We start from the raw sequence: 20,211 nt of genomic DNA, 5'->3' as shown, positions 1-20,211 counted from the left end.
CAAGCCACAGGACTGTGGGGGGAAAAATCGACGTGTAGGTGTTATCTGTAAAGCTGTGTGACCATGAGTGTGAGAGTTTCATAAATTCTGAAGAGCATGTCCAGATGTGTGTAGTTAGGACACAGTGTGGTGATTGGCAGCCTCCTGAAGTTGTAGCCAACAATGCTGTTGTTACCTTGTTTAGTGCTGCAGAAGATAATGAATCTAACATTCAGTGAGTGCATTGTGCATTTAATGAAATACTGATTTCTAACTTAAAATTACTCTCTATAGCAATTTGATACTTTCATTGCAGTTGCCCTTTTTCAGTTATCGGGATGCATTTTCTCTATAAAATACACTGGGGTGGATCCTTGCCAGAAGTCTACCTCATTAGTAAACTTTTTATTAGGTCATTATAATAGCCTTGCTGTCACTGTGTCAAGGCAAGCGAGGCTTGCTAACTGCCCCTTAAAGGTGCTTCCCTGAGCACCAGCAAATAGCAGTGCTGGACAAACTGGTAGGAAAGCAGAATGAGCAGTGAGACTAAATTAGTAAGGGAGCAACAAAATACCTTTACATTTTTCCTATAAGGTCTTAGGAATTATAATGTGTGAAATCCCTAAATTCTATATTACTAGGCATGGTGACATGCCTGTAATCTCAGCACTTAGGAGGTAGGGAATTATGAGTTGGAGTCTAGCTTAGTCAACTTTTCAAGCTTCAGGCCAATCTGGTGTATATCACAAGCCCCTGCCTCATAAAACAGAGAAGAAGAAAGCAGTACTCTGCCTCAGGAAAAAAGGAAAAGGAAACTCCCACCATGTGTCTCAGAGAAAAGGCACAATTGGTGCTCACTGCAAATTCCAGGGAGGGACGCTTTGTCCTGAAAAGAGCTGTTTCTAGCTTTAAAACATCCCTGCGGGCAATTCAAAATTGCCAGGGTAGTCACAGGGGCCCAGGGCAGCTGAGAAGCAAGAACTACATGCATGTGTCTCATTGTGTACATGTACAGATGAGCTCATGAGCCTTGCATGCCCCGCAGCCAGCAAGAGGCTGACTTAGAAAGTGAATACAATGTGTGAAAGATTTTATTAGGAGTAAAATATTGATGAGGAAGCATTTTCTGTTTCTTAACAGGTGAGGTTGTTGTTTGATTTGTAACATGGAACATATTCTTGTTTTTACCTAACTTGGGGGTTTTGTTTGTTCATGTAGTATTGGGAATAAACCCATGGCCTTGAGCATATTACATTGCCCGCCTCTGCCACTGAGCTACATCCTAACCCTGGGCTTTAATATTTTATTAATATTTACTTTTATGGAAAAGTACCTGCCTGGAAAATGCAAGGCTCTGAGTTCAAACCTCTGGTACTGGAAAAAAAAATTCTTTTTTTAATTCAGGTTGAGTTGCATTCACACTTCTGCCTTGCTCTTAGCTGTTCCTGTTTTTTGCTCTGGGGACTGACATTCAACCTGGAATAGAAATGGAGGTCATAGTAGAAGAAACACTCTCCGTGAGAGATGTAAGTCATTTTCCTATTTGGTTGGGGCTGTGGCACTGGCGAGGGGAGCAGGGGTGGCAGGGGTCTGGCATCTGGAGTTCCTAGGGTAGATTTCCATAATGTGCTTCCAAGAGTTGCAAAGACTCACCAGAGGGTGAGTGCTGGCAGCCTGAAAATTGGAAGACCTACTGGGATTCTTAAATTAGATTATTATCTTTGTCTTTTGGGGGGGTCATAAGAAATACTTTCCTCTTGGCTGCATTTGGGACTTCATGCTTACTAGGCACACATTCTGCCCCAGAGCCATGTCTCCAGCCCTGATTTGTGCTGGTTAGCTCTCATTTCCTGCCCAGTTGTACCTGGACTGCAGTCCTCTTGTTTTAGGCCTCCTGTAGTTATCAGGTTGTTAGGTGCACCACTATGTCCCATTTTCCTCCATTGAGATTGAGTCCTGGGGACTGCCTGGGTTGGCCAGAATCAATGAGCCTCCCGTGCAGCTTGGGATGTCAGACACAAACCATTGCACCCCATTGCACCTAACTATGAGCTGAATTTTCAACTTCCTAAATAACTAGAATAACAGACACTGCTCCCTCCCCTTCCCCCCCTTCTCTCTCTCACTCTCTCGCTCTCTACACACGCGCGCACGTACACACACACACACACACCCACACACACACAGGCTTGTTTAAGTCCCAGGAAAAAAGGGTATTTCTCATACTATTACTCAGAAACAGAAAACTAATATTAGACATAATTTTTTACAGTGTTTAAAGATAATGCTGAAGAAATCTGGTCTGTCAGGTAAGTTATTTACTGTTAAGACATAATATCTTAGTCTTATCTACATTTCTTATTTAAATCCAATGAAAACTTTTTAAATTTTTTTTTGTCATCATGGAGCTTGAACTCTAGGCCTGAGCGCTGTCCCTGAGCTCTTCAACTCAAAGCTACTGCCCTACCCTTGAGCCAAGCCCCACTTCCCACTTTTTTTTGGGGGGTGGGAGGGTCATGGGGCTTGAACTCAGCCTGGGTGCTGTCTCTGAGCTCTTCAGCTCAAGGCTGCCATCCTACCCCTTGAGCCAAGCCCTACTTCCCCATTTTCTAGAGGTTAACTAGAGATAAGAATCTCAGGTCCTTTTGTGCTGGGCTGGCTTTGAACTGTGATCCTCAGATCTCAGCCTCCTGAGTAGCTAGGATTATAGGCATGAGCCACTTTGCCTAGCTCAGTTACTTTTTTAAGCTTTCTTCTTTCCTGGGGCTATGGGGAGAAATGGAGCAAAGTACATTCCTATGTTGCCATAATGGATTGCCTCCTTATTGGCAAACTCAAAACAAATGTAATGACAAATCCCATAGGGGGAAAAAAAAGATTTATGTCACTCCAAATTACTTAGACCTTTCACTGTTTAAGTCATTAATTGTGAATTTTGGTACATCCTGTTTCATGTCAGTATTTTTATGGTGTACGTTAGGGAATGTAATAGGATGAGAAATCTAAATCTGGGATAATTATGCTATCTTGGTGCCCCTGATGGCATTGTACTGCTGTCTTTAGCACCCTCTGCTGGTCTAACACTGCATTAACACAGAAGTGGGCTTCCTTACCTGGGAGGGGAAATTAGCCAGTGCTGATAGCAGAGTTCTGGCAGTGTGCCTGCTGTATCTCCAGCACAGTCTCTTAGTCCCACCACCCCAGCAATTCCTAGCTTGCAGCTGAGGAAGATCGGCCTGCTTGCCCAAAGGCCCAGCAAGTAGCTGGCTCTCTTCACCCAGCTTCTCACCACAGTGCTCTGTGGAGTTCGTACATTTACAGCAACTTGTGGGTGATTTTTTTTTTTTGCCAGTCCTAGGGCTTGAACTCAGGGCCTGAGCACTGTCGTTAGGCTTTCTAAAGGTGGTTAAATTAGTTCTAAACTATAGTTTTGTAAATTTCATTGTATTTAAAACTAGAACTAAAGAAATGCTGGGAGGCTGGACATGCTCATGCCTGTAATCCTAGCTACTCCAGTGGCTGAGATCTGAGGATCAAGGTTCAAAGCCAGGCTGGGCACAAAGGACCTGAGACACTTACCTCCAGTTAGCTTCTAGAAAAGGGAAGTGGGGCTTAACTCAAAGGTAGGGTGGTGGTAGCCTTGAGCTCAGAGCTCAGGGACAGGGCCTAGGCCTAGGCTGAGTTCAAGCTCCATGACCCACAAAAAAAAAAAAAAGTGTGGCTTAGTGACAGAGTGCTTGCTTAGCGTACATGAAGCCCTGGGTTCCATTCCTCAGTACCACATAAGCAGAAAAAGCCAGAAATGGCACTGTGGCTCAAGTGTTAGAGTGCTAGCTTGCGAGGCTTGAGCATGAAGAGCTTTGGGAACAGAGTCCAGACCCTGAGTCCAAGCCCCAGGATTGGCAGCATACACACATACACACACACACACACACACACACACACACACACACACACACACACAATAAAACTAGAACTAATGACTAAAGAGACCTAAAGGAATGGTACAAAAATGGGCTCATGGAGAAAATTAGGAAATTGTGTTTATTTTAGATGCTTTTGGTGGGAGAGGTGTGTTAATTGTTGATAAACGTTGCTAAATAGCCAATCTCTAACTTTTCCTTCACCTCACTTTCTCACCATGCAAACACAAAACCTCTCATTTATTTCTCCAGTGTAGCAAGCACACTAAAAAATAGAAATGTATTTGTCACCTTTAGGATCTTTGGGAAGTCATATGCTATATTTTTGTTGTACTAACTACCAAGTTTTAGGAAGAATTTTCTTGCACATTAGCAGCTTCTGAGCAATGTGGGTATGTGCCTTCAGCGAAGACAATAAAATGAACTCATTAAGGCTTGCAGAAGCATGCTGTGTGTGCATATCTGTACGTGTGTACACACAAGTACGAAAGGTGCAAAATAGGTGATGAAAGCAAGTGTTTTTATTTATTCTTAAATACATAAATATAGCTTTTACTCACAGGTTTTTAGTGAGAGAAAAATTTCCAAGTGGGGGTAGGGGAGACTTAGCTTTTTTCATGCTCTGTAAGAGATTTAATTAATGGCTAGGTGCCAGAAGCTCACACCTATTGTCCTAGCTACACAGGAGGGTGAGATCTGAAGATCTCAGTTCAAAGCCAGCCCAGGCAGGAAATTCCATGAGACTCTTATCTGCAATTAACCAGCCAGAAGGCTGAAAGTAAAGCTGTAGCTCAAGTGGTAGAGTGCTAGCCTTGAGCAAAAAAAAAAAAAAATATCAAGGACAGTGTTCATACCCTGAATTGAAGCCCCAGGACTGGCACAAAATAGTAATGATAATAATAACGACAATGATGATTAATGATTCTTAGCAGGTCAGGATCCATTTGCTATTGAATTATCTGAAAGGGGCATTGGTGCAGTATCATATCCTGCATTCCTTCACAGGAGACGTGTGGCATTTACGGAAAATGGACTGGTGCTATGAAGCTGGGGAGCCTCTCTGTGAACAGGTGAGACTTCTTCTACTTCCTTCTTGTATGTGATTATATTTTCCCACAGGATTCCCCTTCCCAAGTCATAGGAAGAAATTCTGGAGAAAATATTTGTTCTCGTAGAACACAGAATGATGTGAACCGGTTAAATGTAAGATCTTTTGTCACATTTTCTGGCTGTGGCTTTCAGATACAGGGCAAGTTTCAGCTTGGAGGAAGCCATTGGAAGGGGTGATAACTATTCCAATGGGAGAGAGAAGGGGAACACACACCTCAGGAATTCACCAGGAAGCAAACAGAGAGCAAGCCATGTTTGAACACTGAGTATTGACCCGAGTATTCTAATCTCCGGATTTCTCTATAAGATGGCAGAATTCATCTTAGCAACCAGTTGTACAGGCTCTGGGCCTCGTTTCGATCGAGGCACACACTGAGGGTAATCCAAGGAGTCATTCCATAATAGGTAGTTGAGTCCTAGTTCATCTCATTGTTGGCCCGCCATAGTATCAAACCCCTAGTCCACACCTAGGGCATTGGGAAGAGGACAAATGAAGCTCTGAGAGCAGCTTAGAGACATGTGGGCAGTGCTACCATGAGTGGCCCACCTGTGATCTTCCAAGAGTCTGACTGCCCTGAGTAAGAAGTAGAGACTTTTTTTGAGTAAGAGCCTTACTGTGAAGCCTAGGCTGGCATTGAACTTGCAGCCCTCTCCCTTAGCCTCCCTAGTACTGGGATTATAGGTGTAAACCACCATACCCAACTATGTCTTCACAAGTGATTCCCAAATCAGTATTAAATAATGTATCTAAGAACTAGCTTCCCTACCCAGGTTTACCATCTGATTTTTTCATTCTAGTCTTCTCACACTAATCTGTGGCTTATCTATTTATCTTTCCTTCTTCTGATTCCATCCCAGCTTTCACAGGCTTGCTGGTTTCTCCATTCCTTCCCTCACCATTTCCCCTGCTGGCCTCCTTCAAGCCCTTGTCTCTTGTCTGAATACCACAGCCTCTCCCCTGGGCCCCGTCCACCATTACCACTACAGTGTGTCATGCATCAGCAAGATGGAGGAGCTCCTGTGTTTCTTACCCACCCCAATTTGGCTTGTGTCCATCCTCCAGTCCATTTTCATTTCCGGTCCCTCTCCAGTTGCTCTTCCCAGGCTAAACTTCTCTCTCTCTTGGCTCTTGACCAAGACAAGCCATGCTTATCATCAACTAACTTTTGTACTTGTCCTCTTTTTCCAAGACCAGTTCCTTCTCGTTTCCTCTAGCTTTGCAAATCAAATCCTTCTTCTTAGGTGCTACTCAAATTCTATCTTTCATAAAGTAGTGTCTTATCCTCTCTCAGATCTCCCTTTCCTCAGATCTTTTATGGTCCTTACTAATCTGTTCCACTATTTAATATATAGTGTTATCTTGATTTTATATTCTTAGCTTATTTCCTGTCTTCACTGTCTGCTTTACTACTTATTTATTTCTTGACTAGATGATAGAGGCATAAAAAAGATGCAGTGATTTATTTGTTCCTTTCAGAAGTCATAAGTGACAAAAAAAGAATTTTTTAAATTAAATTTTATTTTATTGTCAGGGTAATGTACATTCAGGTAGTAGGTGCGTTACTTCTCACACATTGTTACCCCCTCTCATGTTTTTGTCCTCATTTCCCTCCCCTCAGTTCCTCCCAGTCATCTTGTTTTTCCCCTTTCCCTTTCCTATTTCAAATAAACAAACATATATACAATATACCAGGAACAAGGTCAGATACAGTAAAAATATGAGATTAACCAAAGGGCAAAAAAAGAGAAGAGAAATAACATAGTACATTAAGAATAACAATCACACAAAATAAAAACTCTTGTTTCCGTACCCTACAGTTTATTTCATTTAGTCTCATCCTGTATGACCTTATGTACCTAGGAATTGAGCTATTGTAATCTTCTGCTAGGAAAGTCCTAGATATGTACTTATTGTTACAAATGAGGGAAAACATTGAGCCTATGTTCCTTTGGGTTTGGCTTACTTCACTTAATATGATTTTTTTCCAAGTCTTTCCATTTCCTTACAAATGGGGCAATGTACAAAAAGAATTTCTATATTCCCAGGATGCAACCCTGAAAGAACTTAGGATATGTTCTGGAGATACTTTGCTTATAATGGAAGGAAAACTTCCTCCTCTGGTAAGATTTTGCTTTTAAATAGACATTCCGTAAGTAACAGCTATTGTTTTCTAGTGACAAAGATGATCACTGTCATGGGAAAATGGAAAAACACAATCATAAAAGGAATACAAGGGCCAGGAGCGTGGCCTAGTGGTAGAGTGCTTGCCTAGCATGCATGAAGCTTTGGGTTCGATTCCTTGGTATCACATACATGGAAAAAGCCCAAACTGGTAGAGCACTAGCCTTGAGAAAGCTCAAGGACAGTACCCAGACCCTGAGTTCAAGCCCCAGGACGGGAGAAAAAAAAAATAGGATTAGAAGACTTTTTCAAAATCATGCCAAGTAAAAATATTTCCTTTTGCTAGAAGCGGAGCCTAGTGGTAGAATGCTTACCTAATAAACAAGAAGCCCTAGGTTCGAATCCAAGGTACCACATACAAAGAAAAAGTCAGGAGTGGTACTGTGGCTCAAGTGGGAGAGAGCTAGCCTTGAACAAAGTATCCAAGGACAGTGCCCAGAACCTGAGTTCAAGCCCCAAGACTGACAGAAAAAAAAAAGCAGTATTTCCTTCCTACATTTTTTGGGGGTCTGTCATGGGGCTTGAACTCTGGGCCTGGATACTGTCCTTGAGCTCTTCAACTCAAGGCTACTGCTTTACCACTTGAACCACAGTGCTACTCCCAGTTTTCTGGTGGTTAATTAGAGAGAAGAGTCTCATGGACTTCCATGCCCAAGCTGGCTTTGAAGTATAATCCTCAGATCTCAGCCTCCTGACTGGCTAGGATTACAGGCTAGAGCCATCAGCACCCAGCTATCCTTCCTACATTTTTACATAAAATTACATGTGGATATTTCTTTTTCTTTATACAAAAAATTATATGCTAGATATGCCATTTGTAGGGCTAGGGATTAAACCCATGGCCTCCCTTATGCCACACTAGCACATAGCCACTGAGCTAGCTCGACAGGCCCAGAGCTTATTGTATATAAATATTGTAAATATATATGTGTGTGATATTTTTGTATATATGAATATATCTACAGGATAAAAATCTAGAACTAAAGTTTCTCCAATAATTATGGTCTACTATAACAACATAAACCATTTTCTGAAGCAGTATCTTAAAGTTAGGACATGGTTTTACCACTATAAAGCTTTTTTTTTTTTTTTGCCAGTCCTGGGCTTGAACTCAGGGCCTGAGCACTGTCCTTAGTCTTTCTCAAGGCTAGAGCTCTACCACTTAAGCCTCAGCACCACTTCTGGCTTTTTTTTCTATGTATGTGGTACCGAGGAATCAAACCCGGGTCTTTGTGATGGTAGGCAAGCCAAACTCCGGCCCACTATAAAACTTTTTGAATGAATAACCCTGCATCTTATGCCTTTGTAGCATATATAGGTGTCAGAGGTAAATTCTTAACTATAGAATGTCTGGTGCCAAGAACTTGCTTGAAGATTTTAAATTCTGACAGATTGGGCCAAAGCTCTTACAGCAGTTTCTTCTTCCATTACAGCTTAGAAGAGGTCAAATTTTCACAAACATGGAATGTTTGTTGTTAGACTTTCTGGCTTTTTACATCTTAGAGAGAAAAATGGAATTTTGGTTTTGTTTTTCTGTTGTTTTGGTTTGGCTTTTGCTCAGTTTCCTTGCTTGCCTGGAGCTGCACCACTTAAGCCAATCCTTTGTACCTAGTTTTGTTGTTTGGATTTATATGGGTTTAACTGAGTTGAGACTATGCATTTTCACCAATGCTATAAATACTGAAATACGACTCTTCTGAAGTTGATACTTTAAATATTATACAGTTATTTGTACATTCTCATCCTCTTTTGAAAATTACTGTAATAACTTTTCTTTCTTAATAAATCAGTTGAATTTCTTTATTGATAAAGAGAAGAATGAGAAGAACCAGCTAGATAAATAAGGCCAAAATTTCAGGGTGTATTTAAGACAATGGTTCCTTTCACATGTCTGCCTTCGGGAAGCCAACTTGAGTACTAGGCTGCAGCTCCTTGGTCATCCATGGAGGCAAATGAGCCTGAAGCACTGTGTGCCAGGGGCACTCAGGACCCAGAAGTAGTGTGTAGCATGCCTGGAAAGGCTTTTTTTTTTTTTTACTTCTTCATGATTCTATACATTCTTTGTTATTCCAAAGGCTGATTTGTATTACTTAAAATTTTTTTTTTATTTTAGAAACAATAAACAAAGCCAGGGTGTGGTGGCTCACGCCTGTAATCCTAGCTACTCAGGAGCTTGAGATCTGAGGATCAAAACCAGTCCAGGCACAAAAATCTGTGAGACTCTTATCTTCAGTTAACTGCTAGAAAATGGGAAGTGAGACTGAGGTTCAAGGGGTAGAGCAGTAGCCTTGAGCTGAAGAGCTCAGGGACAGTGCTCAGCCTGAGTTCAAGCCCACGACTCACACACACACACACACACACACACACGATAAATAAAATAAATAAATAAATACAGTGTATGGTCATTAATAAATTTAGAAGGAGCCAGGTGCTGGTGGCTCATGCCTGTAATCCTAGCTACCCAGGAGACTGAGATCTGAGGTTTTGGTTCCAAACCAGCTTGGGCAAGAAAATCTGTGAGACTATCTCCAGTCAACCACCAGAAAACTAGAAGTGGAACCAAGCGCAGTGAGTGGCTCACGCCTGTAATCCTAGCAATTGCCTTGAGCGGAAGAGCTCAGGGACAGCACCCAGGCCCAGGGGTAGGGCGGTAGCCTTGAGCTGAAGAGCTCAGGGACAGCACCCAGGCCAGAGTTTAAGCCCCATGACCCCCCCAAAAAAAAAATTTTTTTTTTAATTAAAAAAACAAAAACTAGAAGTGGAGCTGTGGCTCTAAGTGGTAGAGCACTAACCAGAAGTGAAAAAGCTCAGGGGCAGCACTGAGGCCCTCAGTTTAAGTCCTGCAACTGACCAATAAAAAGAAACTATAGTGCCTGCTTCAGCAGCACATATACTAAAATTAGAATGATACAGAGAAGATTAGCATGGCCCCTGTACAAGGATGACACATAAACTCATGAAGCGTTCCATATTAAAAAAGAAAATAAAGTATAGAATGAAAATGAGTAAATTGAAGAACATAGTGTCAGGATATTTTGCTGCATGGAAGGGAAGGTAGAGGCTCCACTTCTGTGTCACAGCAGTTTTATGCTCTGCTCTCCAGGGATTCCTGAAGGTGCCTGTCTGGTGGTACCAGCCTTGGAACCCATCAGGACACTGGGAGAGTCCATGCCAGCCCAGCTGTGCCACTTCTCAAGGCAGCAGCTGGAGCGCTGCTGCCAGCCAAGGTGAGAACACAGGTGACAGCCAAAACACTTCCATGAAACACAGAAGGCTGAAAGTTGAAACACTGTAGTGAGTCGTTACCTCCCCTGTGTGGGGTCACCAGGGTCAGTCCAGCCACCCGCCCCAGGTTTTCCACTATTCTACCCACTGAGGGTATGGTGGGAAACTGGTCTGCATGGCCAGCCTGCACCACCCAAGAAATCTGCACTTGCTACTCATACCCTGTGATGGAAGCACCAGAAAGCCACTGCCAGGAGGGAAGGAAAAAGGAAGGAGGGAGGGAAAGAGTTTTCAGGATTGTAATAATATATGATAATTTTCCAAATGCCTTTTATGTATTACTCTCACAATCTTTTTTGTTTTGTGTTTTGTTGTTTGCCAGTCCTGAGCCTTGAACTCAGGGCCTGGGCACTGTTGGGCTTTCTCAAGGCTAGAGCTCTACCACTTGAGCCACTGCACCATTTCTGGCTTTTTTCTGTGTATGTGGTACTGAGGAATCGAACCCAGGTCTTTGTGCATGCTAGGCAAGCACTACCACTAGGCCAAACTCCTGGCCTCACAATCCTTTTGAAATTAGCTTTATGTTGTTTTAATTCAATGTGTCAGTTTGTGAGAACAGTGCCTCTTCTTTTGTGTGTGTGCCAGTACTGGGGCTTGAACTCGAGGCCTGGACATTGTCCATTAGCATTTTTTAGGAATCTTGGCCTTGGCTTCTCTAGCAGTCACTAGAATGGCAAAGCTCTACTGTCCTGGCTAGGAATAGTAAGTGTGGGGTGGGGAGGGGGGAGGGAGGGTGCTTACTGGGGGTGGGAAAGGGGAGGGGAGGAGATGCAGAGTTGCAAGGGTCACGTGGATCAAGTTGCAAGATGCATCATGCTGAGCCAGCTGCCAGAGGCTCCATGTGTAATGCTCATGGCTGAGAACTCAGGATTGAAGTCTGAAGCCAACCCAGGCAGAAAAGTCCATGTAACTTTATCTCCAATTAGCCAGCTAAAAGAAGCTGAAATGGAGGCCTTGACTCAAGTGGTAGAACACCAGCCATGAGTAAAACTACTGAGAGCATGAGCTCTGAGTTCAAGCTCCAGTGCCAGCACACACACACACACACACACACACACACACACACACACACACACACATATGTGCGCGTATGCACCAATTGTATGTATAGAGTAGCATGTTACAACAGCTGTGACACTAGCATAGACTCATTCTTGTGTCCATAAGCCTAGGTGATAGAAATAATTACCCAGTGGCTCACGCCTGTCATCCTAGCTACTCAGGAGGCTGAGATCTGAGGATCAAGGTTCAAAGCCAGCCTGAGTACTAAAGAATGTGAGACTCTTATCTCCAATGTATCACTAGAAAGCCAGAAGTGGAGCTGAGGCTCAAGATGTAGGGTGGTAGCCTTGAGCTGAAGAGCTCAGAGACAGTACCCAGGCCCAGAGTTCAAGCCCCATGACCCACAATAATAATAATAACAATAACAATAACTTATAGAGTTGGCTACAGACATAAAAAGCATGCTTCATCAGCACATTTGTCCGTGGTAATAAAAGGGGGGTCGTTTTTGGCAGCAGCCCTGTGGCACTAGTGGTAAAAGTGTTTCACTTTAGAATTTCTTGGAAATGTCTTTCAGGCAGTGCCAGTCTACAACATCTTGAGACAGAGCCAGCTGTGCAGAGAGCTGCTTTCCTTGACTGATATAGAATTAGCCTGTAACTTCTTACTATTCCCTTGGAGTAAAGAAAGATATTCAATGAAAGCAAAACTGAAAATGTTCTGAAATGAAATTTTAATTAACACCCTTTATATTCAGTTTACAGGGAGAGAGCGTTTTGGATTTCCCTTTTTCTAAGCATGTGTGAGAGGCCTTCTGGTCCATTTCTTACCTTCCACACACTTACTGTCCTAGACCCATCGTGGTGCCCGGAGTACCAGACCCATCTCGGCCTCCACTCCCGCGAGGCTGGGGGTCCTGTTGTTAGGGAAAAGTGCACCTGGGTGGGCACTCACTGGACATGCACACATACGGAATGTCCCAAAGAGCTTCAGATGGAGAACAGGCAGCATACCCTACCCAGGCCTCCCTGGGGAAGGAATGTTCCAGTAGACAGCTGAGGTGCAGATGTCCTGTGGCCCACTGGCTCACCAGGCAGCAAGGTCAGCGGGGAGACGTGATACTGACAATTTGACTCTCTTCACCATGTCATGCCGGTATCAAAGCATGGCAGATCACTTCAGAATGGGAAACCACTTTGAAGTTTCAGGCCAACATGTTGTCTGTCCTCTTGAAGGTGCTTCTGGCCCCCCTGTGCCTGCAGAAGTTTGCCTGGTCTACCTGGGTGATGTAGAGATCTCAGAAGATGCCACGCTGGCTGAGTTGAAGTGGCAGGTCAGGTTTCCTCCTGCAGCCCCCGTCCCCGCCCCTCGTGGTGATATGGCTTCTTCCAGTGAGATATTAATACGTTGTTCTATTTCCTTTTCCTTCAACTACAGTTGGCTCTGCTATGGCATTTGTCACATGCCATGGGCAGGGGTAAGTACCACAGGCAGTCCACGCCTCGGTCACATGGCTCCTTAGCTGTCTCTGCTGAGGCCCCCACAGGCGTGTGTGCTCGTGTTTGACTCTGTCCTTAGCAACTCGAGTTTATGTTCTTCTTGATTTTTTAGGGAAACATGGTTTTTTGAAACATTGTAAAGCATTCACTGTACCCCTTTATTTACATTGTTGTGTGCCATTGTGATCCATGCATTAAATGTCATTGGGTATAAGCGACATCTTTTCTGTTGCCCGTGAGGTCAGGTGATCTGCCGGGGGGAGGTTGTATTATTTTCTTGTCCAGAGAGAAGGCTGCACAAGGCACAACACTGGACATTGAAGGGAACAAGCATCGTTTATTGAGAGGAAAGGGGCCGTGTAAGGCATTGCTCTGCTTGAGAAAGAGCACATGGCTCTCTCCCTTGAGAACAGTAGGCTTGTTTTCTTGTACAGGTTGAGAGAAAGCTGGTGGTGTTAAGTAAGAATTGTAGGTCTATTGGCCACTTTGCACACTTCAAGCTAGCTAGGCACATGGGTGCTGTGCTCGAAGTTATCTGTGCCTATAGAACTAGAGCCAACAGTTAGACCCAAAAAAATGCTTCAGCATTTCTGAGCCAAAGTCCTATTCCTGGCAGAGCAAACAGGGCTGGTTTATGTTAGCACTGAGGAAAGTAGGTGAGGAGCCCACACTTTTGCTGAAGCAGATTCTGCTCTTGTGAATTCTGTTCACATGCTCTGAAGTATGCAGAATGAGTGTGCAAGCCAGGGGCGGCGGGGCACGCCTGGGCGCTCTGCAGTCTGAAGCAGAGGTAGACTTGGACTCTACAATGAGACCTTGTCTGGAACAAATGAACAAAGGAACGAACACATGAAGCAAGCTTCAGAAGTAGGAAACTCATTTCTCCAGCCATCTTAGGAGAAGTAGGACATTGACGGGTTGACTTCACGTTAGATCTCAGCAGCCCTGAGAGTCATCCAGCTTTCAGTCATGTCTGGAGGCACTTGTTCCCCCAGCTGTCATTGTGTCGTGCTTCACTCAGAGTTTCTGAGTACCTTAGAATCAGTTGAGAAATGTCTATTTCTTTGTCCAGGCCATGGCCTTGCCCTTTGCCCCGGAGCTGGCCTTCCGGTCCCCGGCCTTCCTCAGAGCCTGGACAGTGGAGAGCAAGCGCCCCAGCAGGCTCCTGCGCACAGACAGACAGCAGCTCAGGTGGGTGCCTCGCTCTGCAGCCCTCCGCCAGGCTACAGGAGGGCCTGGAGGGAAACAGGCCCTGAGCCACACACTGCAAAGCCCTGCTCCCGGGGACGCCATGGCTGCACGTGCGCTCGTAGGCTCCTGGAATAAGTGTGTGTTTCGGTGTGCTAGAGAGTAGCTGGCTATTCCAAGAATCTGGAGTGAGGTGAATTCGGGGCTGAGCCAGCCCATCCATCTCCTGGAACGTGGAACTTAGCGTGTGCATTGGGGGCATCCAATCAGATTCTAGCACCCTCTGGGAAAAGTAGCAATGGCTTGAGTGCAGCCTCAGCTGGGCGGTGGGCATTTCCTTGGCCATCCGGCCATGTACATAGTGCTTAGCGTCCCTGTGTGGCAGAAACTGTATGGCATGTGCCTTCACACGTGTCTTGAACAGTCCCTTGCCAGCAGCCTGGTGTGCTGACACCATTTGCAGAGGCACAACAACAAAAGTTAAAGGACACATACATTATTCAGGTCTCTTTTACCTACCTTCTTCAGGGAATACAAACTAGGACGGAGAGCTGAGATCTGCCTGGAAGCTCTTCAGAAGGAGGAAAGCCTGGGGTGAGTTCTGCTGTGTGTGGAAAGCTCAGCAGCCCCCTCACGACTCCCCCACTCCGAGCTAGTTGCCTGATCAGTGACATGGTGTATTGCACTGCAACTCCAATTGTGTTCTAAGAAAACATCTGCCTGGCTAGTGCAGTGTACACATCTATAATCCCAGCCACCCAGAAGGCAAAGGTAGGAGAGTCAGGGGCTAAGACGGGCCCTTCATTAAGGTGTTAGCCTGACCTAAAGATACACTAAAGCAAAAAGGACTGGAAGTGTGGCTCAAGTGGCAGGCTCCCGGTCAGACCCCAGGGCCACACACACACACACACACACACACACACACACACACACACACACGAATGATTGGGCCCTGTGCCGGGGTTGTTACAAGCAGTTTCCTTTTACATAAGCAAGCCCCTGAGCCAGAGAGCCAGGCCCTCCTCAGTTCCCGCGTGCTTAGTGGTGCCTCTTCAGGGGCCTCTGCCAGATGCAGGGCCAGGGCTGTCTCCCAGTCCTAAGTGAGGACTGAGGCACGGGGAAGGCTGCACAGGAAGCCTTGCCTGTTCTGCCCTCCCCTGCCTCACTCCCAGGCTCCTGTGTTCTCTGCTGCAGCCCCCAGGACATGCTACTGAGGACCCAGCTGCGCGTCCCCGGGGAGAGGACCTATGCACAGGCCATGGACTTGGTGTGGGAGGCAGCACGAGGGTGGACCGCAGGCTCCCTCAGGCAAAGAGTGGCGGATTTCTACTCGCTCCCTGTGGAGAAAATTGAGATTGCCAAATACTTTCCTGAGAAGTTCGAGTGGCTTCCCATCTCTAGCTGGGTAAGTCGGCAGCTTTCTACAGAAACTGGGCTGACTGGCCTCAAGGTCAGGTTCACAATGATTTCTCACAGTGGTAGAATTTACTAAGGGTTTGAGGTGCTAATGGCTTGTGCCTTTAACTACTCAAGAGGTTGGAACCTGAAGCATCACAGTTGGAGGTAGAAGCTAAGCCTATGAAGAGAAATCTCCCACACTGTCTCCAAAATAAGCAGCAAAAAGCTGGGCATGACTCAAGTGGTAGAACACCAGCTGAGCAAGCAAGTTTGAGACCCTGAGTTCAAACCTTAGTATACCCCCCTCCACACTACACACACACACACACACACACACACACACACACACACACACACACACACACACAAATTTAACATTGAGTTTCCTTTTGGGCGGGTTTTTTTGCTGCCAATCCTGGGGCTTGAACTCAGGACCTGGGCACTGTCCTCAAGCTTTCTCTCAAGGCTAGCTGCTCTGCCACTTGAGCCACATAGCACTACCTCTAGCTTTTTGTATGTATATATGGTACCAAGGAATCCAACCCAGGGCTTTGGGCATGCTAGGTGAGTAGTCTACCACCAGGCCACACTCCCAGCCCCTGGAGGTGTGTTTATTTAAGATATGTTCCTACAGAATCAGCAAATTGCCAAAAGGAAAAAGAAGAAAAAGCAAGAAAGTTTACAAGGAGCACCATATTACCTGAAAGATGGAGACATTATTGGTATTAAGGTGGGTTAACAGAAAATTTCCCACTTGGTCAGCACATGAGGACACAGTGGTTTCTAGAGACCTTTCCTCAGACAGTCCCCATGCCCAAGGGCAGAAAAGAGAATTTACACCAGTTTTGTTATTAGCACAAACGTCTAACACTAAACAAAATGCTGGCAAGCCCAGGTCCTTAGGGGCACTTTCAGCAGTCTTACAGTGCAACTCCGGCAATGACTGGACCCACATTGTGAGCTGGGCCGGGAGAAGGCGCAGGTCCTCAGGCTCTGCCATGCCCACTCAGCCGTGTTCTCGTTTTGGTTTTGGGCTTTTGCTTCCACCTCTTAGCTATTCTAATTAAAGATGCAATGAAAATGGGTGTGTAAATAATTCTTTGAGATCCTGTGTTCAATTATTTTGAATATACTTCTAGAAATTCTTGTATCATATAGTAATTTTAGTTACTTTTTCAGATTTTGTGCTGTGTTCTTTTTATTGTTGTTGTTTTGTGGATCATGGGGCTTAAACTCTGGGCCTGGGCACTGTCCCTGAGCTCTTCAGCTCAAGGCTACCATCCTACCCTTGAGCCAAGCCCCACTTCCTGTTTTCTAGAGGTTAATTGGAGATAAGAGTCTCAGGTCCTTTAGTGCCCTGGCTGACTTGTGCTGTGTTCTTAACTGGCTTTTTATTTATTTATTTATTTATTTTTGGCTGTTGTAGGGCTGGGCACTGTTTCTGAGCTCTTCAGCTCAAGGCTAGTGCTCTACCACTTCGAGTCACAGCACCACGTCCTTAACTGGCATTTCTTTCAAGTCTCTTTTGTTTGTAATTGAAGGCCAAAGTCAGGCTGACAATTTCCCTTATGACGCTCTTCCTACCCTCACCCAAATTCGTTTGGTTTTTTAATTATTATTTTTTTTAATGTCCTTCAGGCTCACTGTGAGAATCTTGTTTGGTTAGTTGAGATGCCTCTTTAAACATCCCTCTTAAATGTAGGTTAGCCTGATGTGTGACATCACTGCTCACTAACCCTTTTGAGTGCAGAATCTCCTGGTGGATGACGACGAGGACTTCGGCACACTCAGAGATGACCTTGGGAAGGAGAGGCAGAAGGAGCTGGTGCTGGGGAAGAAGAAAAGGTAATGAATCCTCTGTGCCTGGGCCGCCTTACCCGTTGTGGATGGCAGCTTCTTCCCAGCTGTCTGTCTGTCTGCCTGCCTGACTGCCTGCCTGGCCCAGGCCCTGCCTGGCCCCTGCCCACCCTCTGCTCCAAATCTAGGTGTGGGATCCTGCCCACGGGGCATGGGACTGGGGCCACATAGCTGGAGCGAGGTCACCAGGGCAGAAAGAGGAGTCTGTAGTGACTGCCTGAGTCCCAGGGTCAGCCTGGCTGCAGGCAGTGGTGCCCAGCCACCCAGGGCCCGCAGTGCATCCTCTTTCTAGATTGAGGGTAGAATTGCGTGCATGTCACCTCCCCCAGGGCTTCTGCTCAGACTCTGGCCTCCCCCAAGGCTGTGGTTGTAATAATTCCCCATTCCTGCACCCCAGGTACTTGTCACCTAACACCAGACTAGTTGTCCTTCCAGCCTGACCTTGTCCTGACTGTGTGCGAGCATGCTTATGTGTGTGTACACCCGTGGACACGCATGTGCACCGTGCCCTGCAGGAGACCCCGACAGCCCAGTCTCCCAGCTGCATTTCGGCTGCTGAACAGAGCTGCCATGCACTTTCCCTTGCCCGAGCAATGGCAGCTAAGGGGGTTGGGGGGCAGGGGAGAGCAGCTGTAATGCCAGCGTCAGGTGCCTGACTGTGCCAGGCACCACCAGCCAGCATCCTTGGCCCACTTCCTCCCAGCATGTAGTGGAGCTAGTCGTCATTTGGGTGGTACTGTCATGAGGGATGCCCTCGACAGCCCCTCTTCTTTATGTGGACTTGCCTGTCCTTTTCTGTGGACTGTTTGTACCTTTTACTAACGCAGGACCCAAATGGGATGGCTGGCCAGAGGGCATGGCTGTTGGTCATTTTAGAAACACACCTACAAATAGGTAAAAAGACAAATGTTGGTCAGGAGCCAGTGGCTCACATCTGTAACCCTAACTTCTCAAAAGGCTGTGATACTAGGATTGTGGTTAAAAGTCAGCCCAGCAAGGAAAGTCTATGAGATCCTTATCTCCAGTTAACCACTAGAAAGCCAGAAGTGGGGCTGTAGCTTAAAAGTAGTAGAATGCTTTCTTTGAGCAAAAAGAGCTCAAGGACAGCACCCAGACCCTAAGTTCAAGCCCCAGGACCAACCAAAAGAAGACTCCAGCTGTGATGGTACTATCCTATAATCCCAGCACTTGGGAAGTGGAGTCAGGAGGAACATGAGTTCAAGGTCATCTTGGGATACACAACAAGCGTAGGCAGGTAGACCAAAGGAAACCAGATGCATGGTGCTGGCTGGTGTGGCTGGAGGTTGAGACGGTGAAGGTGTGTCTGTCTGCAGGCAGACAGAGTGGGGCCTCAGGAAGGGCCCTGTGGGCTGCCCGAGCAGTTGCACAGGTGTGCAGCTGTACCGTATCTATCCATGCATGTGCACTGCTATAATACAATTTAAAAGTGCAAACGAAATATTACTGCTGCTGCATCTAGCAGATTGGATAAGGTCCAGGTCCGGGGCAGGCCATGTGGCTGGGGAACTGGCCCTCTGCCCTCACATGAGGACACACTGGGGCCCTCTATGGGGTGCAAGCATTTGTCCAAAGTGCAGTCACTCTTCTGCCTTGGGCCTTAGTATGTGACCTTCACTTGAACTCGGCCTGGGGCCCGACCCCATCAGTGACTCGCTATGTCTCCTGCAGCCGCCAAGCCCTCCGTGCACACAGCAGTGACCTCTTCTCCAGCGCAGGGACCCCTGCCCAGCCCCGAGCACCAGAAGCTTCTCTGTCCATCCACGTTGGGAGCTTCAAATAGTCCTGGCAGAGGACGCCTCCCAGCACGTGCCCAGCTCTGCGCTGCAGCCACAGCTGCACCGCCAGTTCCACGATGCACTGTGGGGTGGGCCTGGCACCATCTGTCCTGAGCTGCCCTGGAGGGGGTCCTCAGCTCCAGAGGGTAGAGCGCCCTCCTCAGGCCGGGCAGGTGCATGTCACCTCCAGATCTGCAATACACCTGGCCCGTGAGGGCAGGCCCAGACCCAGATATGTGCAGGTGCCAATCCCTCCATGCCCACCTGTGGCTCCTTATGCGCCAACCACAGGTACGTATGAGTGCGATGGAAGGTTGTTGGGTAGGACACACGTGTCCAGTCATGTTTGATACTGTGCAGGCTGTGTGTCTCATGCTGCAAGGCAGCCAGGCTTGTCTAAGCTGTGAGAAAACAGCACCACCCTCCCCGCCTCATGCCACAGGCTGCCCCGTGCCAGGGCCTGCTGAGAAGCAAGTGAACTCAGGGCTGGTGACAGAAGCCAGCTAGGAGACAGGGCCATCACAGACTGCCTGGCACAGGGTCAAGTTGTTCTCAATCCAACACAGAAAACTGACGGAGCGGAAGGGTTGTGTTTGTGTGTCACATGCCGTAACACAGCAGGTATCGCGTCTTCACCTGTCCCTGGGACCCAGTATCCATTGCCCTGCTGCAGGTTCTACATCCTGGTGTGACTGCTGCCCTCAGTATAACTGACATGTATGGGTGACCCTGCCTCTCCTGCCCGGTCCTCTTCCAAAACAGTTGGAAAAACTGCCATGGTGCTTGTCTGGGAGATTGCGTATTGTCAGTTATCCCCTGGCTCCTGTCAAAGCCCTTGGCCCAACAGCTTGTCTAGTTCCCAAACACTGGCCTGTCTGTTTCGTCCACCGCTCACTCAAGCTTGATGAGACCCGAACTGCAAGCACACTTATTAGCAGCCTGGCCTTCCGGGTCCTTGGAGGTCCTTCCGGGTCCAGGCTGCCATTTGTTTT

The 20,211-nt window shown here is 46.5% G+C and overlaps 1 protein-coding gene and 1 non-coding gene across 7 annotated transcripts in view; both read left to right on the top strand.

Moving 5' to 3' along the window:
- Window positions 1-19,314, top strand: part of Usp40 (ubiquitin specific peptidase 40) — a 74,645-nt gene extending 55,331 nt beyond the window's left edge. For 4 of the 6 annotated variants that reach the window (XM_090355071.1, XM_090355070.1, XM_090355069.1 and 1 more), the window contains 12 exons: window positions 1,419-1,505; window positions 2,252-2,288; window positions 4,908-4,972; window positions 7,059-7,133; window positions 10,298-10,421; window positions 12,717-12,814; window positions 14,053-14,171; window positions 14,697-14,762; window positions 15,363-15,573; window positions 16,201-16,296; window positions 17,317-17,411; window positions 19,113-19,314. In XM_090355071.1, coding sequence (XP_090211197.1) covers window positions 1,419-1,505; window positions 2,252-2,288; window positions 4,908-4,972; window positions 7,059-7,133; window positions 10,298-10,421; window positions 12,717-12,814; window positions 14,053-14,171; window positions 14,697-14,762; window positions 15,363-15,573; window positions 16,201-16,296; window positions 17,317-17,411; window positions 19,113-19,224 — 1,185 coding nt within the window. In that variant the 3' untranslated portion in view covers window positions 19,225-19,314. Of the gene's footprint in view, window positions 1-1,418; window positions 1,506-2,251; window positions 2,289-4,907; window positions 4,973-7,058; window positions 7,134-10,297; window positions 10,422-12,716; window positions 12,815-12,918; window positions 12,959-14,052; window positions 14,172-14,696; window positions 14,763-15,362; window positions 15,574-16,200; window positions 16,297-17,316; window positions 17,412-19,112 lie in introns of those variants that run through there. The other 2 variants (XM_090355073.1, XM_090355074.1) reach the window with 2 other exon arrangements.
- Window positions 10,064-10,170, top strand: LOC150048940 (U6 spliceosomal RNA). The gene has a single exon (XR_016539169.1). It is a non-coding gene; the product is annotated as a U6 spliceosomal RNA (small nuclear RNA).
- Window positions 19,315-20,211: the final 897 nt, after the last annotated feature.

This window comes from Megascapheus bottae, chromosome 21, assembly GCF_031878675.1.
Source record: "Megascapheus bottae isolate mThoBot1 chromosome 21, mThoBot2.hap1, whole genome shotgun sequence".
NCBI classification, from domain to species: Eukaryota; Metazoa; Chordata; class Mammalia; order Rodentia; family Geomyidae; genus Megascapheus; species Megascapheus bottae.
The sequence above is the reverse complement of the archived record's forward strand: the minus strand, read 5'-3'. Positions and strand labels throughout refer to the sequence as shown.